Below are 27,638 nucleotides of genomic sequence, written 5' to 3'. Positions count from 1 at the left end.
ATATGCATAATTCTCCAGAACAATAAGAAAAATAGAATTCCAAGATAACATGGCTACTGACTCTACAAAATGAGAAGACAAAGAATCCCAAATGATCAGGAAACATATCTGTAAGCCACACTCACCTTCATGGGATTTTCATCATATGTTGGGGTTCCCAGGTCCATCTCAGCTTCATGCTCAAGGCTGGCATCATCTCCTGGGCTTTCCCAAGTAGGAGGATCCCACTGAGTCTGCCTAGAAGAAGGTAAGAACAGCCATGCTGTCATGGCCAGAAAACAGAGAACTCTGGCATAGGTATCTCTGCTCATATATACATAATATACAACATGCAATGAAACAGAACAAGTCAGCTCCATAAGACAGAGAGATTCTTCCCAGCAGCAATGATTCTATCCCATAGACATACATTGTTTTTAGCCCACTGTACTTCTGTAGCCAACGCTGTGGCAACATTTGCTGGGTATCAAAGACAACAGTAAAACCAAACATCTTTGTCTCTCACCTGACTATTAAAGTCCTGAAAACAGGATTCAGCAAAGTCTAAGGAAAGTACATGGAGTAGGTGCCTGCCTATGCCACCCCTATGCAGGTGATCAATCATGATTGTACCTAGCATGTACCTGGAGCAAAGTAAAATAAATCACAACACCCTCCTCACAATCCTTGATCATGTGAGAAAACCGTTCCTTGCCTTAGGAGTCTTCTTGTTTGTAGTTTTGCTCCTCTGGCTTGATGACTTACAGCATGGAAAAGATGTACAGGTTAAAAACTTGTGCCCTCTGCTAAAAATATTTTCAGCTGGCTACAAAAAAAGAGTTCAACCACATTAACTCTTTGCATACTTTTTTTTTTTGGCCACACCGCATAGCTCTTGAGGATCTTAGCTCCCGACCAGGGAATTCCCTCATTGCATGTTTATGGCTGTTTTGAAAGTTAGCAGGCAAAGATGGTTTTGTTTTTGTTTTGTTTTTAAAGCTAGACCTGTGAAGTAACATGTGGAAGTAAGGAAATTCTATTCAGGAGTCAGAAGTCAGCTGTCACAGGAAATGCTCTAAGGGGAATCACTTAAAACGTCAAAAGCCTCCAAGAAGCTAGCGACATATCTGACAGGTCTATCCTGCCATTACAGTCTTGTGCTTTCCTACCACAGCAATCTTTAGTTAGCAACATTAAAGGCATTTGATGTAAATTAGTTTTGCAGATGATTATGAAAGTAGGTTTATCTCTGACCGACAGAACTAATTATAAAATGGGCTCAAGATTTCTATTGTAATCAAAGAAGCACAAGCAGCGGTGGGTTTTATTATGGGAATTAAACAGGAGGTATTATGCTCTTAGGTGCTAGCTAAGGAAAACCTTGAAAAAAAGATGGAAAAATTACACACATAAGTAAGAAATATAATTTTTTTTTTTTTTGAAAAGTGATAGTCCATTATAAAGCTTGCTTTGGTATTGAAAAAACAAAGTTCTGGTAAAATTTGCAGACAATGGTTTTTAAAGTCACAACTTCCAGTCGGCAGCATAACATGGGCTTGTTTCTTTGGTTTTTTTTTGGCTGCATTGGGTCTTCATTGCTGCGCGCGGCCTTTCTCTAGTTGCGGCAAGCGGGCTTCTCATTGCAGTAGCTTCTCTTGTTGTGGAGCACAGGTTCTAGGCATGCGGGATTCAGTAGTTGCAGCACGTGGGCTCAGTAGTTGCGGCACACGGGCCCTAGAGCATGCAGGCCTCAGTAGTTGTGGCGTGTGGGCTCATTAGTTGTGGCGTGCGGGCTCTAGAGTGCAGGCTCAGTAGTTGTGGCACACAGGCTTAGCTGCTCCACGGCATGTGGGATCTTCCCGGACCAGGGATCAAACCCGTATCCCCTGCACTGGCAGGGGGATTCTTAACCACTGTGCCACCAGGGAAGTCCCAAGGGCTTGTTTTATAAAGGTATTTTTATGGGAATAATGAAGACCTTTCTAAGTAGAATACATAAAGGGAAAATATTTGACTGCATGAAATTTTTAACTTCTTCACGTCACAAGACATTACAAACAAAAACATTTGCAATATTCTTTTTTTTTGGCGATACGCGGGCCTCTCACTGTTGTGGCCTCTCCCGTTGCGGAGCACAGGCTCCGGATGCGCAGGCTCAGTGGCCATGGCTCATGGGCCCAGCCGCTCCGCGGCATGTGGGATCCTCCCGGACCAGGGCACAAACCCACGTCCCCTGCATCGGCAGGCGGACTCTCAACCACTGCACCACCAGGGAAGCCCTGCAATATTCTTGATAAACAGATTAACAATGCTGACAGAAAATGGGTAGATGCCCCAAACAAGCAATTCACAAAAGATACAAATAGCCAATAATCTAATGAAGACGTTCCATCTCAAAAATAATTGAAAATAAAAATAAGATTTCTCATCTACTATTTTACATGAGTTAAAGAACCTACATGAAGAAAAAGGCACTTTTGTGTACCTTTTGTGGGAGTCTAAATTGGTATGTTTTTTTTTAATGGTAAGCTGACAATACTTATCAACTTAAAATGTGTATCTCTTTTGATCAAATATTTTGCCTCTAAGAATCTGCCTGAAGAAGGCAGTAAGATTAGTATTAGTGTCTGTAAGGATGTCCAGGTTTAGAGTTATATATAAAATAGTGAAAATCCATCAATCAGGGTGGGTTAAACAAAATTTGGTATAGCCATACAGAAGAGCAGGGTTTAGGCAAACTTCTTCTATAAAGGATCAGAGAGTAAATACCCTTGACCTTGTGGACCAAATGATCTCTGTCACAACTAGTCTACTGTCATTGGAGTATGAAAGTAGCCATCAACAATTCCTAAATAAATGGGTGTGGCTGTGTTCCAAAAAAACTTTATTTACCAAAACAAGTAGCCCATTGACATAGTTTGCTGAGCCCTGCAACAAATAAGCAAGTATTAAAAATAATGTAGTTTTTCATTAATTGGTACAGAAAGTTCTATAAATAGATTGGTAAACAAAGCAGATGACAAAACATGCACCCCAATAACTCACATTATATATCAATGAATACATACATACACACACAGAAAACACATATATTCACATAAAGCTATCTGCCTAAAATATATGTTTAATTCTAAGAAAAAGATATATCAGGTTTTTTATATAAATTGCAGGAGTCATCAAACTATGGCTCATGAACCAAATAAAGTTTTACTGGAACAGAGACATACCCATTCATTTATGTATTGTCTATGGCTGCTTACACAACAATAGGAGAACTGAACAGTTGTGACAAAGAATGTTTGGCAAGCAAAGCCTAAAGTATTTATTATCTGGCCTTTTACAGAAAAGGTTTGCCCACGACCTCTGATTATCTACAATGTTAGATGAAGTCATTACCATTTTCTAAAAAATTCCTTAGTTTGGGACTTCCCTGGTGGCACAGTGGTTGGGACTCCACGCTCCCAACGCAGGGGGCCCCAGTTCAATCCCTAGTTAGGGAACCAGATCCCACATGCTGCAACTAAGAGTTCACATGCCTCAACTAAGGAGCCCACCTGCTGCAACTAAGACCTGGCGCAACCAAATAAATAAATAAAATAAATTCCTTAGTTTTCTCCAAGAGTCTTGCAGATTAAAAACACCAGAACATACCTAAAAAGGACCAAAGTCTAAAGTATGTCATAACATTTATGATGGGATTCTGGAAAACCAGCAGCCCTCAGGCACAGTTAACAGCTAATAACAAGTCTATAACCATAAAACTCCCCTTACAGTGGCAGCTTCTTTGACCAACTGAAAGCTGATTTGGGAATGCTCAGACAGCTCTTCTTACCTTGTGATCACATGGTAGTAGTAAATCTTCCCTTCTGGGTCTCGGGCTGTCTTCCAGTTGGGAGGTAAGACAATGGTTTTTGGTTTGGGAGGAGATGGGGGTGGTAAATCCAAGAGATTATTTGTCACAACCATTTCAGGCTAAAAAGACACACAAGTTCTTGATCAGTGACATTTCTTTTAATCTGGCTGAGAAGGACAAAAATAGTCTACTTAAGCAGTATGTAAAAACATACATCTTCCTCTTCTTTTAAAAAAAGATTAAAAGTAAAGGTACAATCTGGGAAATGATCAGAGACAGTGTATATGAAGAGCTTTAGGGATCTATCAGAAAATTCACAGCAGGCTTCGAGTTCACCATCCAATACACCATATTTAAAAATATTCAGCAGCTCATTATGTAGAACAATATTTTTCAACCTTAAAAAAACCAATGCTAAATGGCATATAACCAACTCCAAGATACCAATTAGCTGAATGGGCTTTAGATAGAAGCAAATATGATAAAATGTTAACATTTATCCATTATATATTTTTTGTATGTTTGAAACCTCATATTTATATTTTAAAAATATAGAAATGGGTGAAAAGCTTGTTTTTCAGTTTAATTGAAAAAAATTTTCTAAATAAATAGCTTTTAAAAATTTAATGCCACATTTTGAAAAACATAAAAACTTCATAATCACTGTTATAAACTGAATTGTGCTTCCCCCAAATTCATATGAAGCCCTAACCCCCAATGCGATTGTATTTGAAGACAGCACCTTTAAATAGGTAATTAAGGTTAAATGAGGTCTCGAGAGTGCGGCCCTAATGCAACAGGACTGGTGTCCTTATAAGAAGTGGAAGAGGCATCAGGGAATGTGTGCAGAGAAAAGACCAGGTGAGGGCACAGTGAGAAAGCAGCCATCTGCAAAACAGGAGCAGCCTCAGGAGACAGCAAACCTGCCGACACGTTGATTTTAGACCTGCAGGCTCCGAGACTATGAGAAAATAAATTTCTGTTAGTTAAGCTACGTAGTCTGTGGTATTTTGTTAAAGTAGCTCTAGTAAACTGATAATATAATCATGATAAGGATATATACTCTTAATTGTTCATTCTATGTAATCCAGTTAATAAAGAAAAAAATTTCCAACTTTACCTTTGCTTGAGCAGTTAAAGAGGAACCTAAGATCCCAGGCTCAGATAAAACATGGCCACTTTTAAGCAAACCTAAGTCTCTGAGCATTGCTGCTTTGTGCATACCCCCCCAAGCCTTACTTCACAGAGCTGCTTTTTGTTGGCCCCACTTAAGTTCCACTTCCTCCATTCCTGTAGTCCTCTATCTAGCCTATAAGGTGATCTCTTTCCCCTAAGCTTTCGTGTCACTTAAGAATATTCCAAATTATTCAATATCTACTAGATTACCAATCCTTCTCCAATTTGGGAATAATTTTTTCCCCTCCTAAAATTCTATCTGCATATTTCATGACACTAAACGCTGACTACTTTTAGTATTATTTATTGTGATCCTCATCTCTCTTACTGGAATGTCAGCTTTTAAGCACAGGAATGGAATTTTACGTTTGTTTTCAAAATGCCTAGAAGGACCCAATTCACGGCAAGCCCTCAAATACCTGCCATACACACTGTCTTATTTCTAAGTGTTTCACATGTAGTCTTTTTACTCCATCTCCACCGACTGCCCTACTTATCGAAAGCCACCAGAATGCAACAAGAGCCTTCTCTGGAAATGTCAGTATTCTAACCTGCTAATTTGTTCATGTTTAGTTTCTCAACTGCTTCTAGTGCCAGCTCCTATTTCCCATTTCATCTAAAAACAGCATTTCATCAAGATTTCATCATATCCTTCTACACAGGTGGCAGAATACCAAAAGCTTCTTTCAATATATATTGTACAACATGTAAAGTGAACTATATCATTCAATTTTATATCTCTAGCCCTCAGTACAGTATCATAGTCTAGTTCTCCATAAATAATGATGGAGCTAGTCTAGAAAACTATTACTTCAGAAATTCATAGCAAAGTGTAAGAATACAAGATCAGTCAGTTTAAATTACAAATAAAAAGGATCCTAAGGGCAAAGTACATATAAATTAACATAGTTGTAAGTTCCACAGAATTTTTTTTAATTGACAGCACTGTCGTGTAGTGCTCCCTCAGGGTCCACAGGCACTTGAGTGAAATTGGAGACTACAAAAATTTTTATAAAAAACAAACAAACAAAAAAGGAGTAAAAAACCCCCTAACTAAACCAAACAAAAAGTAATCTTTCTAAAGATAAGGTAGGTAGCCAAGGAGAGTTTTAGCAACCAAAATATTTCTTACTGGCTGTAAGGGCTGAGGCTGCCCTGGTGCAACTATTGTAGTCACGGCTGTGGCTGGCTGTACCACCACTCCTTGTGGGTGAGCTGTGAAAATCTGTTGTCCCTGGATGTACTGAAGACTTGGCTGGGCATAACTCTAAAAGATAAAATGAAGAAATTCACAATTTATAGTTTTCTAGTTCTTAATAAGCAGTATCTGACTTCCAAGTTGACAAATCTTATTGGAAGATACACCCATTAATTTTTTTTTAACTTTAAATGTGAATATTTTACTACAAATGTGTAAAACAATCTTTTACTTCAAACTCTTTTTTTCTTTTTTGAATAATTCCCTAGTCATTTACTTACTTTGATTTTACTTTATCATAAAAAGTTAGAAAACTTTTTTGAGGCGGAGGCGGGGATGGGGGTGGGGTGGAGTACTCATGAAACCTGTCTAATTGTTTGGCTTCAATGAGACTTGAATAACAACTGAAGTGCTACTCCTAGGATACCTGAGAAAGAGCTCCACACAATGCTCTTTACAGAGAGCGTTTTAACTACCAACTCCTAATAACTAACAGCTTGTTTTGTTTTGTTTTGTTTCTTTGCAGTATGCAGGCCTCTCACTGCTGTGGCCTCTCTCGTTGCAGAGCACAGGCTCCGGATGCGCAGGCTCAGCGGCCATGGCTCACGGGCTCAGCTGCTCCGCGGCATGTGGGATCCGCCCGGACCAAGGCACGAACCCGTGTCCCCTGCATCGGCAGGTGGACTCCCAACCACTGCACCACCAGGGAAGCCCTAACAGCTTGTTTTGATTGGAAAAGGTCAAAAGGAGTGATCCACAGTAGAGGAAGCTGAAGGTGATCAAATTTTAAACTAGTTTTCTAGCTTTTTGTAGGCTTCTATAAGAAAGACAGCGGAATTCAATATATCTAAAATCCTTATGACACACTGATTTATATATAGTGCTTTATCAAGCAGAAAAGTCCTTTTGCATATATTATCTCACTCAATCCTGACCACCATCAGAGGTGGGTGTATCTCCCACACCTGGAGTTATATAACAAATAAGTACCATGGCTAGCTAGGACTCAAACATACTCTGAAATTACGATAGAAAAACTGTTTAAAGAAGTGGCAAGAAGCCCTGAAAACAACCTTGTTTTGTTAAAAGGTGATGACTACCAAGGAGCTGAACAGATACGTATTTAAGGACAGATTTTGACCCTATAAACTGAGATTCTATCAGGTAAAATGATTCAGAAGTATTAATTGATAAGTACTCAAAATACAAAATATAATCAAAATATAATTATTCCAAATGATACCAGTAAAGACCCAAGGAGTCTGAATAGGTAAATGTAGCTGCCTGGCAGATTTCTGGATGAATAATTACTGAGAAGACACACAGAAAGAGGAAGAATACAATACTTGATTCAGTATTGCAAACAGCTTAATCTACACATTATCATAAACCAGATTCAATGCTAACTGTCAAAGCAGAATTGTCAGAATAGTATCACAAAGCTGAGAGAAAAATGTATACCTCAGAAATATTTTCATCTCTAGGTATTTGGATACAAGATGGGAAATATGTGCAACATCAAAAATTTTGTAGAAATTTATCTCCTCACCTAACTCCTGCCCCAAAGCCTGAAATCTGATTAAATCCAAAACACTTTTCAATACTGACATATAACCAGACAATACTGAATCAGAAGTCAGTACCAAAGAAGTATTAGCAACAAAGATGACCAAATACTGCTTAAAAAATTAAAAAGCATACTCTAAAGGTAAAATATAAATAATTCTTAAAGTTCTCCTTTAACTCTGATAAAATAAACCATAAAACAAAACATATCTAACTGGGCTCTATTCTATGATCACCAATCTATCTGGAAAGTTAAGTTTCCAAGAAAGTTTCTAAGGGCCGACACCCAGAAGGAAGCATCCTCAAGAGGCAAGTTACTGTGCATGTAGGAGGTTAACACGTATGTGCTGGTAACCCTGATTCTGAGTAGAAACAGTTTCTGGGAGGCTGAAGAGGGCAGATGGATAAACTGGAATTTTCCCAACCCACTAAGCCAAACACCAGATACTGTAACGAATCCCAAATTTAATTTCTTCCTGACCCACTCTCCTAATCTATCGGCAAATTCCGTTGGCTCTGCATTTTTTATATATGTATGTACATGTGCACGTCTATCTGTACGTATGAGTTTATATATATGTGTGTGTATGTATATATATATATATATATACACATACATAAAAATAAAATCTGATCATTTCTTACATCTCTCCTTCTACTATTCCAGTATAAGTGGCCATATTCTCTTGCCTAGATTACTCAACAGTCTTTTAACTGATCTCCCTACTTCTGCCCTTGACTCCCACGATCTCTTCACCCAGAGCAACCAGAGCGAGTCTCTTAAAATACGTCAAATCACGCCAGTCCGCTGTGACTGCTCCAGTGGATTTTCACATTATTCAGACTAACAGCCCAAATCCTCACAAAGCCCTGACCGTCTTGTTCCTCCCCAAGGCCTTGACCTCATTTCCTACTACAGGTGTACCTCAGAGATATTGTGGGTTCAGTTTCAGAACATGCAATAAAGTGAATATTGCAATAAAAAGTGAATCACATGAATATTTTGGTTTCCCAGCACATATAAAAGTCATGCTTCACTATAGTGGACTCTATTAAGTGTACAGTAACATTAGGTCTAAAAAACAATGTACATACCTTAATTTAAAAATGCTTTACTGCTTAAAAATGCTGACCATCCTCTGAGCCTTCAGAGAGTCATGTCTGTCTGCTGGTGGAGGGTCTGGCCTCGATGTTGATGGCTGCTGACTGGGTGGCTGTGGCAATTTCTTAAAATAAGACAATGAAGCTTTTGCCACACTGACTGACTCTTCCTTTCACCATTTCTCTAGAGTACGTGATGCTATTTGATAGCATTTTACCCACAGTAGAACTGCTTTCAAAATTGGAGTCAATCTTCTTCAACTTGCCTCTGCTTTATCAACTAAATATATGTAATATTCTAAATCCTCTGATATCATTTCAACAATCTTCACAGCCTCTTTACCAGGAGTAGATTCCATCTCAAGAAACTACTTTCTTTTTTGCTCATCCATAAGAAGTAACTCCTCATCCATTCAAGTTTTATCATGAGACTGTAGCAGTTCAGTCACATCTTCAGGCTCTGCTTCTAATTTTAGTTCACTTGCTATTTCTACGACATCTGCAATTACTTCCACCACTGAAGTCTTCAACCCCTCCAAGTTATCAATTAGAGTTGGAATCAACTATATCTTCTGGATAACTTGCTGCAGTTTCTACATGAGCACTTTCTGCTTCACCTTGCACTTTAATGTTGCAGAGATGGCTTCTTTCCTCCAACCTCATGAACCAACCTCTGCTAAGCTTCAAACTTTTCTTCTGCAGCTTTCTCCCCCATCTCAGCCTTCACAGAACTGAAGAGAGTTAGGGACCTGGTTCTGGATTAGGCTTTGGCTTAAGGGAATGTTGTGGCTGGTATGATCTTCTATCCAGACCACTAAAACTTTCTTCATATATATCAGCAATAAGGCTGATAAGACTATTTTGCTTTCTTATCAATTTCCTTCAAGAACTTTTCCTTTGCATTCACAATTTGGCTAACTGGCACAAGAGGCCTAGCTTTTGGCCTATCTCAGCTTTCAACTTGCTTTCCTCACTAAACGTCATCATTTCTAGGTTTTGATTTAAAGTGAGAGAGGTATGACCCTTCCTTTCACTTGATATTTAAAGGCCATCGTAGGGTTATTAATTGGCTTAATTTTAATATTATTTTGTCTCAGGGAGTAGGGAGGCCCAAGGACAGGGAGAGAGATCGGAAAATGGCCAGTCGGTGGAGCAGGCAGAACACAACACTTACCGATTAAGCTCGCTGGCTTATATGGGCTCAGTTCATGACACCCCAAAACAATTACAATTGTAATGTCAAAGATCACTGATCACAGCTCACCATAACAAATATAATAATAATGAAAAAGTCTGAAATAGTGCAAAAATTATCAATTTGTGACACAGAGACATGAAGTAAGCAAATGCTATTGGAAAAATGGCACCAACAGACTTAATTTGACACAGAGTTGCCACAAACCTTCAATGTGTAAAAAATGCAGTATCTGCAAAGCACAATGAGGTGTGCCTGTACTGTCACCTTAACTCATTTGGAAAAAGAAGGGCTTCACAATTATATCACACATTTTGAATGACAAACATTTCATATCCTGATTTTGAAAAAAAAAATTTTAAAGCTAGATCAAGATACTAGTTTTGAGAACAACTGTCAACAGGATGAAACATGTTATCTTCAGAGTGATCAAGAGGTTAAACACCCAGATCTACAATAGAAAAATGCTAATATTTTGGAGGGTAAAATTTCTTTGACCTTCAGTGAAACTAGGTTCATGAAGAATTTATCTGACAAGATCACAGTTGTGTAAGGCTTATCATGGAGACACTCTAAAGGATTCAATTAATGTGTAGTAAAGCTGTGGTTTCTTTAGCATGAAAAGTCTGGCTACAAGTGTTGGTTGTGAGATAACTTCTAAACTGAAATGGCATTACCCAGCTTGATCATTCCCTGTATTTACTAGATATGGCTCCAGACAAATTTTATCTGTTTCTAAAGTGCAAAGATATATTTAAAGGATAACAATTTATCAACAGGAAAGAATGTTACACATACTGAAAATAATTCCCAAAGGAAATGCAATGCCAAAAACATCTTAACAACATCACTGCCAAAAAAAAAAAAAACCCCACAAAAAGCAAAACCTAAACAAACAAAAACACCCAAAATTGCAACATTCATTTGCAGATATAGTGTTTGAAACTCAAACTGTCAAAAAGTACAGGGAAAATAAACATTTTCTAGGGTTCTGTAGTACCTACCCAAACTAGCTGACAATCATACGCCAAAGCCAAAACAATTAACAGCAATAAAAAGGGGAAACTGGTTTGCAGTCCCACTGAAATAATACAAAAGATGTACACATTTGTGAGATATATCCAAATAGCATGTGCCTGCAAAATTTATCCATTTACTGGAAGAAAGTCTGTTGGAGATTGGCTCTACCTACAAGGGACCTGAAATTATACAAAACATAAATCCAATCTAGAAATATCTTTAAAATGGGACTTCTAATGGGAATTTTAAGAGAGGGTCCAATATGTTATAGAGGGGAAAACATAATTGTTCTGCTCCCACTTCTAAAGGGAAAAAAACAGCTATTACTTTATATCTGAGTCACTTCACTTATGTGAACAATTTATAGTCTAAGCACTCAAATTTTTTGAGATGTAATTTAGTGTAACTTTTTAAGAATAGGTCACTCTAATGTCACAAGACCACTATAAAGCACATGGCCTCAGTTAAAACGGAGCTTGTATGTCTAATAAGCAGCTGTGGCAAAAAATTAAAGCCACCTTCTGATAACACAACTGCTCCAAATTTCAAAGATACTGCATATGTACACATACTCACAAATTTTTATTATACCATATCACATACTACTTCATTGTCAAGGTTATTATACCTCAGCTCATGTTGGTATGGTTGATATTTGATTTGAACAACACAGGCCTCAACATAGACCAGATAGATGACCTTGATCAGCTGTAATTCACAGCCCACTAATGTCAATACTCTCAGTATTAAGGTAACTAAGTAAGAACTATAATTAAACCTTCAAGGTATATGGTGCTTTAAATTTATCATTACTAATATCCATTATCTCATACAAACCTCAACCACTCTGAGGCATTCTGCTCATTTAATAAATGAGAAAACTAAAACTGAAGAATCTAAGTGCCTGTCTCCAGGACACACAGTAAGTGACAGACTAGGACTTAAAATACACACGCTAACAACATGGTCTATGCTTCTCATTACCCAGAGTCGAACATCATCTCTGATCAACTAATCTCATAAAGGGAAGGATAGTCTGAACCATCTTAGTCCATTTATCAACTACTCTAGCACACGAAAAGCAGATTAGGGAGTCAATAAATGACTCCTTGGTAGGAACAGACTGAAAACTGGAAATAAAATTGTAATACTTGGGCTTCCCTGGTGGCTCAGTGGTTGAGAGTCCGCCTGCCGATGCAGGGGACGTGGGTTCGTGCCCCGGTCCTGGAGGATCCCACATGCCACAGAGCGGCTGGGCCGGTGAGCCATGGACGCTGAGCCTGCGTATCCGGAGCCTGTGCTCCGCAACGGAAGAGGCCACAACAGTGAGAGGCCCGTGTACCGCAAAAAAAAAAAAAAAAAAAATTGTAATACTTGAGTCTTAAGGCTATGACTAAACCCTAGAGAAATCTTTTGCTCAATGGGATGGAAAAATAAATTCTATTTTAGAAGAACAACCATAAGATCACTGAGCTCTCTACTAAAGAGTCTTTAATTCTGTAGGAGGCAGAATTATGCATAACAAACACCACCACCAACAACAATAAAAAGCTAAGAAAATTGATAGCCAATAACCAATAATGCTCATTTTCTTACCTGCTGTATTTAGCCCTATAACATTAATTTTAAGCCAAAAATGAAAGGAAAAACACACACACAAAAAAACTAAGTATAAGAATGTTCAGTGCAGTATTATTTATAATTATGAAAAAGAAATTTCAATTTAAACAACTACCCCAGGAAAATGGATAAACAGCGACCTTATAAGCAAATGTGGTATTATACAGACGTTAAAATGTGTATGTGGGGCTTCCCTGGTGGTGCAGTGGTTGAGAGTCCACCTGCCGATGCAGGGGACACGGGTTCGTGCCCTGGTCCGGGAAGATCCCACATGCCGCGGAGCGGCTAGGCCTGTGAGCCATGGCCACTGAGCCTGCGTGTCCGGAGCCTGTGCTCCGCAACGGGGGAGGCCACGACAGTGAGAGGCCCACGCACCGCCAAAAAAAAAAAAAAAAAAAAAAAAGTGTATGTATGCATATATACACACACACACACACACACACACACACACACACACACACACATATAAAAATACAGAGTAATTTGGAGAAATGGTTAAGAATCATGTTACACAGAAAAACATGGGACAAAAAAACTTCCAAGTCTTCAAAATTACAAATTCATAAAATATATAAACATGTAAAGAGATCATAAAAAATGAAGGGAGGGGCTTCCCTGGTGGCACAGTGGTTGGGAATCTGCCTGCCAATGCAGGGGACATGTGTTCGAGCCCTGGTCTGGGAAGATCCCACATGCCGCGGAGCAACTAGGCCCGTGAGCCACAACTACTGAGCCTGCGCGTCTGGAGCTTGTGCTCCACAAGAAGAGAGGCCACGACAGTGAGAGGCCCACGCACCGCGATGAAGAGTGGCCCCCGCTCACCGCAACTAGAGAAAGCCCACGCACAGAAATGAAGACCCAACACAGCCAAAAATAAATAAATAAATAAAATTTTTTTTTAAAAATGAAGGCAGTTAAAACAGTTAACGTTTTCAGAATTAAAGCAGGACACTTTGTCACGGCCTTTTGGACAAAATTTTGATACAGCTTCATAACAAAAATACAAACAGAAGTAAAAATCACTTCTGTTACCTCAATACTAAGTAATGTGTACAGGAAACATCTTTGGGAGTCTCTGCCATCCACAATAATTCACCTTTAAGGGGTGACAAGAATGATGGGAGAGACATAGGAGTGTGGTAAAGACGATGCCTTAAAGAGTCTTTTTTTTTTTTAATGTATTGGTTTTATAAAAAAGAAAAGAAATTTGATTTAAAACCACAAAAATACACTTCAAAAGTTATTCTCTCTCTCTCTCTCGCTGATCACTTGCTTTTGGGGAAGCCAGCTGGCATGTTGTAAGCAGCGCTATTGAGAGTGGTAAGGAACCAAGGACAGCTAACAACCATGTGAGTGAGCTTGAAAGTAAACCTTCCACCCCCTGTCTAGTCTTCAGATGACTGCAACCCTGCTTAATAGCTTGACTGTAATTTCATGACTCTGAGCCAGAACCACCCAGCCAAACTGCTTCTGAATTCCTGACCCACAGAAACTATGAGATAATAATTACTTACTGTTTTAAACTGCTAAGTGATTTGTGACACAATAGATAACTAGTATATATAAAATTAGCCAATATGTAAAAGTGATCAATGACAGGACTTCCCCCTCACATCAGATTTAACATCCCATAAACAGACAGTAAAACAGACAAAAGTATTTCCAAAATTAGTTACCTGTACAATTGGTGGAGTTGTCTGTGAGTAGGGTGATGTCACACCATAAACAGTTGGACAAGCCTGTCCTTGATAATATATGGTTGCTTGAGACTGTGCAGGAGAGTACTGCTGCTGTACACTCACGGACTGTTGGTTTGAATCCCAAACACCGTAATTCTGTCCCTGGACTGGGCCTGGGGCTGGCACTGGCAAGACGGTGACACTAGAGTCTTGGTGTACCACACCATCACTTTGGGCCACATACTGTGAACTGGAAACTTCCACAGGGGCTGCCACATGTGGCACCACTGGCACAGGTGGAGGGGCAGCAAGGGGTTCGGTAGAATGTCCCACCAAGGGCTGAGAATGATCATAAGGAGCAGGAGAACACACAGGATCCATGCTGGGTGTGGGGAGGAGCACCTTTCCAGCATTAGGATTGCTGGGATCCACATAGGCCTGCATGGGGTAACCTGGTGGGTAGCCAGCAAAGGGGTGATGAGGGGCACTGTAGCCAAGAGAGTCATAGGGCAGTGGAGACGTCATTCCCAGGTTCTGCATCTGCTGCTGTTGTTTTTGAGCCTCCCGCTGAGCTACCTCCTGCTCAAACAACTTTCGACGCTCCTCTGTAGAAAGTTTATTGCGATCTTTAATTCGTACTTTCTTTTTAGAAGTTGGTGTATCATATCTAGAAAGAAAACAATAAGAGCACCACAAAAAGTTTTTCCCTAAATCAGAGACATAACCAAAGCACTAATAAATGTTATGCCACTCGATACTAAACCATTAACCACACCAACTCCAATTTGGCACAGGCTGAAAATCATACTCAAAATTACTTAAGGAGTTTTGCAGATAGGAGAGAACCTCAAGGAAATAGACACTTAGATGAAAATAATAACTTTATCCTTATCCTCAGCTTCTAGAACTTCAAACTAAAGATACATGTAGTATCCTAAATAGATTCTTCTTTATAGTTAAGTTCTGTAGTTCTGTAACTACAAATTTTGACATTAAAACAAAAACCCAAATACACTAATAAAAGCTACAGAATTTGATGTATGTCTGACCACACCCATTAATATCAACACAGGTTAGTTAAGTGAAAGACAAGCATGTACACATAAAAGTATGGGGGGTTATATTCACATACTCTTCTTTGTGCAGTACCAAGTATAATATCATATTGCTAAACCTAATATCCTGTGATAGTTTTGACAAGTATCCCCAGTAAGCCCCCAAGAAACCATCAGCTCTAACATTCACAAGACAACTGAGAACTTAAAAGATTCTTTTGTGAAGTTCTATGTACTGAATCGAACTTTTGATAAAGGCTCTTGGCAAAAATGAAAAATGACAACTAATTTCAAGATGTTTCATTGCAAAGAAACATCTAATAATAGATTCATGGATAAGGGTACAGCATTTATCCAAACAACAAAAAATATATGGTCTAAAAACCTCTTAGCTGAAAACTTCCTTTAAAGTGTTAGTGGGGTGGTAGTACCCTTAGCTGCCTGGCAGAAACAAATGCAAACAGTCTATAGAAGAGAGCACCTTAAATCCAGGCCTCAATGAATTCCTACAGATTAAGTTCTAAGGAACAGGAGTTCATTAGACAATAAAATTAATCTTGCCATTTGTAACAACATGGATGGACCTAGAGGGTATTATGCTGAGAAAAATAAGTAAGACAAAGAAAGATATATACTGTACGATTTCACTTGTATGTGGTATCTAAAAAACAAAACAAATGAACAAATAAAACAAACAGAGTTACAGATACAGAGAACAAACAGCTGGTTGCCAGAGGGGAGAGGGGAAGAAAGAAACAGGTAAGGGAGATTAAGAGGTACAAAAATTCAGTTGCAAAATAAATGAATCACACGGTATGAAATGTACAGTGTGGGGAATATAGTAAAAAACTATGTAATATCTTTGTAAGGTGACATACTGTAATTAGACTTACTGTGGTGATCATTTTGGTATAGAAATATCAAATTACTATGCTGTGTAACAGGAACTAACAATGCTGTAGGTCGATTATACTTCAAAAACACTCACAGAAACAAACTCATAAAAGATAAACATGTACTAGGAATATAATGTACCACATGATACATATATAATGAACACTGCTGTATGTTCTATATGAAAGTTAAGAGAGTAAATCCTAAGAGTTCTCATCACAAGGAAAGGTATTTTCCCCTATTTCTATAATTTTGTATCTACATGAGATGATGGATGTTCACTAAACTTATTGTGATGATCATTTCATGATGTATGTAAGTCAAATCATATGCTTAACATCTTAAACTTATACTGTGCTGTATGTCAATTATATCTCACCGAAAGCAAAAAAAAAGGTATATAATTATAAAATTATAAAATACACACACACACACACACACAAGTGAGAGGAAGAGACATATAAAGACGGCTGATGCTGGAATTATCACACACAAAATATTAGAGATGTTTAATATGTTTAATACGATAAAAGAGGCTATTAAAAATATGCCTAAGGAACAGGACCATAAAATACTATCAGGCAGATTTGAATAAGAACCCCATGAAGCATCTAAAAAGGAAAAAGAATGAAAATTAAAACTCAATTATCATTTGAAATTGTACGTGGCAAAATTCTACTTAAATATCCAAGAGAAACTTTTGCACATGTACACCAAAATAAGATAACAGCACTATACATAATAGAAAAAGTTTTATAACAAAACATTATACAGTAATAAAAATAAACTGATACTATTATGAATAAATCTTAGTAAATAAATATCAAGTCAAAACAAAGTACTGTCAAATTAAATGCAAAATAATAGCCTTTTCATACAGTTAAAACTAACATATTTTTAAGAAATATATATTAGATGACATAAAACTATATTTAAAAAAAGGCAGGCCAGGGTACAATGAACAACAGAATCCAACAGATACTACTTGCTATCACAAGTAGTAAAGACAGGGGACGGTGCAGAAATAAGTGACGTAGCAAGATTTATATAATTGTTAAGATCCTGACTTTTGTGCTGGGACCTCCAGGGCTCATTACATTATAGTAAATGTATGGAGAAAAGGTCCAGGGATAGAAATAAGTGTCATGAACCAAGAAATAACCTAATATTCAATTCAATTCAGTGCCCATAAGAGCCATGGTATGGTTAAGCAAGAGATTAGATCTGAAGAGAATTAGTAACTTGGAAGATGATCTTCAAATTTAAAAAGTTCGATGAATTTCAACCAGGTTGAAAAAAAAAAGAAATCCTCATATAAACACAGGGAAACGATAATGCGGAACACCAAATACAAAGAGAACTTCTTAAAAGCAGGCCAAGAGAAAAGCCAGGTTACTTAACAAAGAATAGCAACCAACAAGTTTCGTAAAATCAATAAGGAAAGTCAGAAGAATGAAGAATAACAGCTTCAAAGTATTCAGAAAAACTGTCAACCCAAAAGAACTTCCTTTCAAAAATGAGAATAAATGTTCACATAAAGACTTGTTCATAGCCAGTAATATTCACAAGAGTCATCTGGAAACAATCCAAACACCTATCAACTAATGAATTTATAAACAAACTATAGTATATCTATACAATGGACTACTACTAAGCACTAAAAAAGAACTGAGATGCATAATAACATGGATGAATATCTCAAATATAATATGCTAAGTGAAAGAAGACAGAATATATTTTATAGTATATGATACCATATATAATGACATTGTGGAAAAGACAAAACCAAGTCAGAAAGGAGATCAGTGGTGGCCAGGGACTAGGAGTAGAAGAAGGGGACGCACTACAAAGGGGTAAGAGATAATTTTATGAGGTGATGAAATGTTCTATTGGGTTGGCCCAAAAGTTCGTTTGGATTTTTCCGTAAGATGTTATGGAAAAACCCGAATGAACTTTTTGGCCAATCCAATATATAACCTCTGTGGTTGTAGTTACAGAACTGTATGCATCTGACAAAACTCAATGAACACTACACTTAAAATCATGAATTTTACTGTAAGCAATTTATACTTGCTGGTTAAATAAAGCTGATTTTTAAAATTGAGGGTGAGCAATGCAAACAAAACATGAAAAACACTTTTTAGACAAAAACTGAAATATTATGAAGAGAAACTCACTAAAAGAAACCATTTAGGGACTTCCCTGGTGGCGCAGCGGTTAAGAATCTGCCTGCCAATGCAGGGGACATGGGTTCGATCCCTGGTCTGGGAAGATCCCACATGCCAGGGAGCAACTAAGCCCGAGCACCACAACTACTGAGCCTGAGCTCTAGAGCCTGCGAGCCACAACTACTGAAGCCCACGCACCTAGAGCAGGTGCTCCGCAACAAGAGAAGCCACCTCAATGAGAAGCCCACGCACCGCAACGAAGAGGAGCCCCCTCTTGCTGCAACTAGAGAAAGCCTGCACGCAGCAACAAAGACCCAACGCAGCCAAAAATAAATAAATAAACAATAATTTAAAAAAAGAAACCATTTAAAGGGGTCTGAGATAAGAAAGAAGAGAAACTAGTAAATGTAAACAAACTAAAAACATCAGTTGGTCTACATAAAAAAATTAACAATAACTAATGGGAGGAGAGAGGAGGAATTATAATACTGGACAATAATACCATGTAAATTGGGAGGGCTAAATGGTCAGAGTAAGTACTTATGTTGTTCAGGATACTGATTAGCTTCAAATTTTATTAAATTGGAACAACCAGTTAAAGAATTAAAGAGTTGCCATAAAAGATTAAAAAAGACAAAAACAAAACCACCCAATCAGCTATAAGCTATTTATTAGACACAGAAAAGTTGAAAGTAAAAGGAAGGAAGAGGCTTCCTGGGACAGGACTTGCCCCCTATCCTCTGCTTTAGCTCCTCTCTGAAGTACCTAGACAACAGTATTTGATGAACATTTCCTGAGTTGTTTTACAGATGTGAAAACCCCCACCAAATGGAAGATGTTAACTACTTAAAGACCAGGAGCACATAGCCCCAGGCCTCCTTAAGCCTAAGGACTGATAATATTAACCCCTGTTACCTTACCCTCACCTGGCTTTTAAAAATGCTTTGTGGAAACCCTTCAGGGAGCTTGGGGTTTTTTTTAGAGCATGAGCCACCCATCTTCTTGCATGGCCCTGTGATAAACCTTTCCCTGCTCCAAAAAATAAAAAATAAAATAAAATAAAAGGAAGAAAGATATACCAGTTAAATCCTACTAAAAGGAAGATAAGCATATTTCTATGAATATCAAACAAAAGAGACTATAAAGCAAGCTTCAATAAAATTCTAAGAACTGTTATCATACAGATCAATTAATGACAAATTGAAAATTTAACAAAAAGAAATTTAAACACATTGTATATCCTAATAGTATTTAGAACTAGATTATGAAGCTGCATTAACAAGAGTAGTTCAAGCAGTCTTACAGTTCTTAAACACTTCTATCAGAAGAGAAAAATTAATGAGCTAAGAATCCCAATTGTTCCAGTTAAGAAATTAAAAAAACAATATAACAAGCCTAAAAAAGTGGAAGGAAACAAAATATGAGTAGAAATCAATTACCAAGATAAAAAATGCTATCATTCTGTGATTTGCATTGGAGGTATTGCTAGCAAAGTAACATGAACAAGGCATAAGAATTAGAAAGGAAAACCAAAACAAATTCATATGATATGGACTGCTGACAATGACAAAAAAAGGAGACAGTGGGGCAAAATAAAAATCCTATACTCTTGAAATTAATACAAGCTTTGTAATGGTTAACAAAAATAGGATCAATATACAAAGGTGAATTGCATATCAAAACACCAAAACCAAACTGAATATGTAACAGAAGTTAGGGTTCTCAGAAATAAATACACCAAAAGATAAACAAGTTTTTCTGGAGAAAACTATTAACAAAGACATTAATGAAAAACTTTACCTTCATTAAAAATATTAAAGAAGACCTAACTAGATAGAGAATATTCAAATACTCAAAGCAGATTCTAAGGAAGAATAAATCTGAGAAAAGACAGGGCATCCCAGAAGATCAAGTAGGGATTTGCCCTACTTGCTATCAAGACTTAAATATAAGATAGTCATGAGGAGCCCAGAAACAGATCCTCCCATATGTGAAAACCTGTTGGAAAGAGGCAGCACTGCAGATCAGTGCGGAAAGGAGGAGCGTTCAAGTAGTAAATGATGCTGGGACAACTGGGTGTTCACCTAGAAAGAAATGAAACCAGATTCCTACCTTAAAATATATACAAAAATTAATTCCCAATGGATTAAGGACTTAAATCTTGCTAAAACAAAATGTATATACACACACACACACACAAAGTCATCTCAAGAGTTGGGAAGAATTTCTTAAAACACTGTAAACACTAACCATAAAGGAAACAGACAATATATATGATATATTCAATTACACCATAATTAATAAATTCTGTGTATTGAAAGATACAGAAAGAGTCAAAATACAAGTCATAAACTGGGAAAAAATACTTGCAAAATTATATTTAGAATATAAAAAAAGAACACCTAGAGCTTAAAAAGACAAAATTTAATAAATGAACACCACATATAAAAAGACACTTCACAGAAGAGTAAATAGGAATGGTCAATAAACACATGGCAAAATGTTCAATCTATTTAGTAATTAGAGAAATGTAAATTAAAATCATGATGAATTACTATTACATACCCAGAGAACCCAAAATTAAAAATTCTGACAACTGCATTACATGACTGCTATATCTCAATTTTTTTTTAAGTATATTTAATTTAAAAAGAACTTCTCGGGAACATATGTTTTCTAGTGCCCAGCAGGTGATTATGTGGCCTGTTTTTCTACCAGCATCACAAGACAGCCTCTGACACAGGGATCAAACAACATTTTGAACTGGTATGGTGTAAGATTCACTAGAAAACATAGGGTTATCTCCCATCAACCCCCATCCCCCTTTAAAGAACAAATCTCTGGCTCCTCAAATAGCATTTAAACGTTATGAAGTAGAAGCCATTCGAGTACCAAAAATCTATTCGTCTTCACAGCTATTACTACTGTCAAAAGAGACTCTCAATAGTTATGAGTAGAGTTTCCTTTTATACTCACTCACAAGAGAATACATTTATTACAAAAGCACTTGTTGCCCCCAAATCAGAAGTGTATCACTTGGGTACTTTTTGACTTGCTCAGAAAAGAGAGTAACTCACATAGGCCACTTACCTGTCATCTGGCCTTTTTGTTCCCCGCTCATAGGCGGAAGAAGGTGGTGAGAGGGAGCCCCTTCGTTTCCTTTTCTCTTTATTTTGAGTTTGTTTGTCTGGGTCTCTCTCTCTTGACCTGTTAGGAGTCTTTGGGGCAACTGTTTGATCTCTGAAGCCAACAGCATCCCTTCCTCGTTCGGTTACTACGGGAAAAGGTTTTTAAAAAAATTTACTTGGTAGACTTTTCTCCATCATGATAGTATACCAACTGTATAATAAAATTTCTATCCAACAAACAGATCTATGGACTCCTCCTTCATATACCCAGTCCCAAATTTGGACGAGACATAAGGTCTTATATGCTTGTGTGCTCTACTTCCTAAAAGTCTCTTCCATGACTGCCCTTTTCTACCTTTTCCCACCAAAGTCTCAGTCCAAGCTTTCATCATTTCTAACTAGTTCTGTGGAACACATGCATGCAAAATGTTTCTGATACCTTTAGTAAGGCAGTCTGCTTGTCAGTTCAAAATGTAAAAGCCTTCCCCTGCCCTTATAACTCTACATATTTACAACTGGTAGAAAAACAGCCTGGCATGCTAAACATAAAAACCTCAATAGAAAAATCTCTTTAATTAAAAAAAAAATTAGACAACTTTTTATGAACTACAATTTCAAAAGAAAAATATTTCAAACACAGGTGAAACAGGTGGTAACTCAGTAAGTTATCAAAACCAGAGAGCTACATCTTCAAAAAAAGAACGCCAGCTTCCTATTCAAAGATGGAAGCTGGGGGCTTCCCTGATGGCGCAGTGGTTAAGAATCCACCTGCCAATGCAGGGGACACGGGTTTGAGCCCTGGTCTGGGAGGATCCCCCATGCCGCAGAGCAACTAAGCCCGTGCACCACAACTACTGAGCCTGCGCTCTAGAACTCGCAAGCCACAACTACTGAAGCCTGTGTACCTAGAGCCCGTGCTCCGCAACAAGAGAAGCCACCACAGTGAGAAGCCCGCACACCGCAACGAAGAGTAGCCCCTGCTCACCACAACTAGAGAAAGCCCGTGCACAACTACAAAGACCCAACGCAGCCAAAAATAAAATAAATTAAAAAAAAAAAAAGATGGAAGCTAACCTTCTTCACTCAGTCTCTTTACCTAGAATGGTTCTCACCCAATTCCATTGCCACTGCTCCCAAAAGCTGCCCTAAATACTACTTTTCACTGATCACACCACCTAGTCTTTCATTTTCCTAAGTAGTCTAGATCCCACCAATGAACATTTCAATATAAACTGACTAGTATTATATGCTGTTGCTTTGTGTATGTTAGTACTGTTACCTACTAATCATATTGCTCTCTTCATAAGGAGAGAATTTCTTATAAAATATCTCTCATAGCGCAAAGCGGATTCTTGATAAACATTGTTTTTTCTTTTCTCATCTCAGAAAAATGTGCTATCAGTTGTTTTTTCCCCCAGCAGTAGGATCAGGTTTACATATACCATTCTCACAGTTCTTTTAGCTGGCCAAAAACTCCATTTATTTACAAAAAAGTTACTAATCTACAGCCATGTATGAGTATTTGTCAGTGAGAAGCTAACAGAACTAACTCATCTAATACCACATGCTGGCAGAAAATACCATACAATTAAAACAACTGTTCAGCTCAGAAGGTATTAGCACAACATCTTTTTGTGAAGTATTATTATCTAGTTTCATCTGGATCTGCCCATGACTCTCTATTTCCTCCTTCAAACCCAGGTTCCTTACCCTGGTGTTAATTTCCTTAAAATGTGGCTATTTCTTCACTATATATTGGTAAAACAAGAAAAGGAATCATACCAACAGTATATTCTGACTCTGCATCTTAGAATATGTGAGGCAGAGAAATCATCTTATATATTCAGGCTGATTTTCTCATATTTTAAAACGTGGATAAAGCTAGACTGCATATTTCCCAAAGTATTTCACAATCCTTATGAATTTTAAAAGTTCTAAGCTTTTTAATCGCTTGACATTGAGTAGTAACATAGCAAGTCAGGTTTGCATTATAAGCATTTCTCTAATCTAAAAGCCTGATACTGAGATGGAGGCGGGGTTCCCCACATGTGAGGATGAGACTGAAGTTGGCACACAAAAGGCTGCTCCCTGAAAAGATTATAATTGTCCACTACAGACCATGTCCTGCTTCTCTCAGAGGGCCATACCAGACTAGATATTTACAAAACAATGGTGGCAGGGTGGGGTGGGAGGACCTTCATAGGTATTGAAACTTCGCCTGTCTTGCTAATGTTTTCAACTCAGTGGGCCCAGAGAAGCCAGCCTCTGATGATCAACTCTATAGTGGTGCTGCTGATACTGCCAACCAGTACTACTCAATCCAGCTTTCTTTCTTATGGGAAGAAATCTTTGCAGCCCTAAGTAGGATGTCTGGCTATGAAGAGACTAAACCAGTAGAACTAAAAATATCCAAAAGATACAAAAGTGATGTAAAGGATACTTTACAGGGCTTTAACCAATAAGATTATTTAACCAATAAGATTTAAGATTACAAAATGTTCTTCATGCCAAAAATAAAGAAAAAGACCAAAAACATGATCACACTGGCTCCTTTACTCTATTTATACTGGGTCACTGCTGGAGGGGCACAAGAGACTAACAAGAGCCACCATAATTTATACCATTGCTTTAATCTCTAAAGTATGTTGGAAACACAGCTAAGTGGTAAAGCCCAGAAACCATACTGCAATGGTCTCCCTATTATCTGTTCTGTAATAATGATTCTTAACCTTGTGAGGGGTCACTGATTCCTTGAGAATCTGATGAAAGTTTTGAATTTTCCCCAGTAAAATGAACGTATACCAAGGACTTTGCATATAAACATCTACAGGTAAAAACTTACACACACCTAAGGAGTATAGGTTTAAGAATGTCTGCTCTAGGGCTTCCCTGGTGGCGCAGTGGTTGAGAGTCCACCTGCCGATGCAGGGGACACGGGTTCATGTCCTGGTCCGGGAAGATCCCACATGCTGCGGAGCGGCTAGGCCCGTGAGCCACGGCTGCTGAGCCTGCGCGTCCGGAGCCTGTGCTCCGCAACGGGAGAGGCCACAACAGTGAGAGGCCCACGTACCGCCAAAAAAAAAAAAAAAAAAAAAAAGAATGTCTGCTCTAGAGGAAGAAATGAATGGAAGAAAAGCTACTAGAAGGCCATGACTTCAAGGAAAGAAACAACACAGGGAGTATAAAGGGACATCTCCTTTGACAAAAAATCACTAAGAATAAAAATGCACAGATCCACCTCCTAGAGCAATGAAAATAAAAATAAAAATTAACAAATGGGACCTAATTCAACTTAAAAGCTTTTGCACAGCAAAGGAAACTACAAAGAAGATGAAAAGACAACCCTCAGAATGGGAGAAAATATTTGCAAACAAAGTGATAGATAAGGGATTAATCTCCAAAATATACAAACAGCTTGTGCAGCTCAGTATCAAAAAAACAAACAACCCAAACAAAACATGAGTGGAAAATCTAAATAGACATTTCTCCAAAGAAGACATACAGATGGCCAAAAGGCACATGAAAAGATACTCAACATCACTAATTATGAGAAAAATGCAAATCAAACTACAATGAGGTATCACCTTACACTGGTCAGAATGGCCATCATCAAAAAATCTACAAACAATAAACGCTACAGAGGGTGTGGAGAAAAGGGAACCCTGCTACACTGCTGGTGGAACTGTAAACTGGTATAGCCCCTATGGAGAACAGTACTATGGAGCTTCTTTAAAAAACTAAAAATAGAGCTACCATATGATCCAGCAATCCCACTCATGGGCATATATCCAGAGACAACTGTGATTTGAAAAGATACATGCACCCCAATGTTCACTGCAGTACTATTTACAAGAGCCAGGACAGGGAAGCAACCTAAATGTCCATCAACAGAGGAATGGATAAAGAAGATATGGTACATATATACAATGGAATATTAGCCATAAAAAAGAATGAAATAATGCCATTTGCAGTAACATGATAGACCTAGAGATTGTCATACTGAGTGAAGTCAGACAGAGAAAGACAAATATCATATGTATCACTTATGTGTGGAATCTAAAAAAATGGTACAAATGAACTTATTTACAAAACAGAGAGTCACATATGTAGAAAATAAACTTATGGTTACCAGAGGGGAAGGAAGGGAAGGATAAATTGAGAAATTGGGATTGACATATACACACTACTATACATAAAACAGATAACTAATAAGGGCCTACTGTATAGCACAGGGAACTCTACTCAATACACTGTAATGGCCTATATGTGAAAAGAATCTAAAAAAGAGTGGATATATGTATATGTATAACTGATTCACTTTGCAGTACACCTGAAATTAACACAACATTGTAAGTCAACTGTACTCCAAGAAAATTGTTTTAAAAACACGTTTTCAAACTTATACCAAAAATATTTCATTTACCTAATGACATATTATCTGGTTCCAAAAACACAATAAACTTCTTATCAGTTACATCTGCATATTTCTAAAAGAATATTCGTAAAGTCATATGCACAAAGTATCTCTGAATACCTACTTGTGCTCTCCTTTTCAGTTTGACTTTTCTTTGGAATTCGATATACCTCCTGCAAAAAATAAACCAAAAGAAAAGTTATCAGTGTGGAATGGAAGTGGTGATTGCTTTGAAGCTGAATGATTTCACATGGCAACAAAGAAATGGGGAGGAACAATCTGGTATTTAATTATTCTCCAAAATTTTACCTATGTTTGGCTTTAAATAAAAATAGATCCTGGTCCCTTAAAAAACAAGTAAAAACATATAGCACAAATACATATTTATTTCTAAACGTCTACCAGGCTTGTATGACCTCATTAGCCAAGTAGCAGACTAAGTAACTAAGACATTTTATTTCTGGCAGGAATACACCTCCTGATAATCTTAATTTCTATATGCCTTCTGCACATAAAATGAAGTCATATATAGTTCATTTACTGAGAGTATGCATATGAACAAGTCAAACATCTCACTTGCCATCCCTACTTAAGGGAAGAAAAGGTTAGTAATACCTCAGCTATATAAACACACTTCAGAAAAATTACATGTGTAAACACAATTCCTGCTATTCAGCGTATTTTTCTATAAATACAAAATCAACTTGACTAATGGCCAAATCTACTTTTATACTGCTGTTATTTTAAAAAAGGAAAGTTTTGGATCATTGTTGCTCTTCAAATACTATCTAATACTTTATCAAAATTGTTCTTGAGAAATATAAACTACGTTTTTAAGCCTTGAGGTACCTTTTCTTGCTGTATGAATCTAAAGCCTAGCAACAATTCTGTTCCCTGACAATCTCTCACTGTTCTAAGTCCATCAAGTAGCTCTTGGGCACATACTTCCTTATCCAGTCACCTTGTTAAGTGGGCAAATGGCAAACCCACACATTCTCAATGGTACATCATATAAAACCCTTCCTTCAGAGTAATCTCATAATACTGACCACACCTATATGACCTGGTAATCCCATTTTTTAGGAAATGTACTCCAAGAAAAATCTTTCCACACGATTTTTGGTTCTAGCAGCATTTGTGGAAAACGAAATAACCCACATGTCACACAACTGAGGAAAGTTCAAGATGTAATATTCAGCTGCCAGTAAAAATGCCAATGTGGACTTTACAGACGCAGGGCAATCTGTATGAATGCATTATCTTATTTGAATTTCAAAACAACCCTATGAGGTTGCTATCTCCATTTTACAAATGGGAAAACTTACTTAAAAAGTTTAGCAACCTGCCCAAGGTTATGATGCCTTTTATCATCTGTACCAGATGACACAGTGGCATTATTCTGGGAAGGAGTACCATTTTGGGGATTTATCCACAAATGTAGGTAACATCCACTATCCCCCTAGCCTTTTCTAAGTAGAACTTCCACTACAGCTGGGATTCTCAATTCTGGCTGCAGAATTAAACCACTCCAGGCAACTTTTATAGATACACTATCCAAAACAAATTGAATCTAAAATTCTGGGAATGGGTCC

The 27,638-nt window shown here is 37.7% G+C and overlaps 1 protein-coding gene across 5 annotated transcripts in view; it reads right to left on the bottom strand.

The window, feature by feature from the left end:
* The window catches only part of SETD2 (SET domain containing 2, histone lysine methyltransferase), an 84,795-nt gene that overhangs the window by 8,981 nt on the left and 48,176 nt on the right, over nucleotides 1-27,638 (bottom strand). For 2 of the 5 annotated variants that reach the window (XM_060162119.1, XM_060162120.1), the window contains 6 exons: nucleotides 26,171-26,219; nucleotides 21,595-21,778; nucleotides 14,385-15,054; nucleotides 6,141-6,275; nucleotides 3,812-3,951; nucleotides 126-237 (listed from right to left, as the gene is read on the bottom strand). In XM_060162119.1, coding sequence (XP_060018102.1) covers nucleotides 126-237; nucleotides 3,812-3,951; nucleotides 6,141-6,275; nucleotides 14,385-15,054; nucleotides 21,595-21,778; nucleotides 26,171-26,219 — 1,290 coding nt within the window. Of the gene's footprint in view, nucleotides 1-125; nucleotides 238-3,811; nucleotides 3,952-6,140; nucleotides 6,276-14,384; nucleotides 15,055-16,840; nucleotides 16,948-21,594; nucleotides 21,779-26,170; nucleotides 26,220-27,638 lie in introns of those variants that run through there. The other 3 variants (XM_060162121.1, XR_009542839.1, XR_009542840.1) reach the window with 3 other exon arrangements.

Source organism: Lagenorhynchus albirostris, chromosome 10, assembly GCF_949774975.1.
Source record: "Lagenorhynchus albirostris chromosome 10, mLagAlb1.1, whole genome shotgun sequence".
Taxonomy (NCBI): Eukaryota; Metazoa; Chordata; class Mammalia; order Artiodactyla; family Delphinidae; genus Lagenorhynchus; species Lagenorhynchus albirostris.
This window is presented reverse-complemented; position numbering and strand designations above follow the sequence as displayed.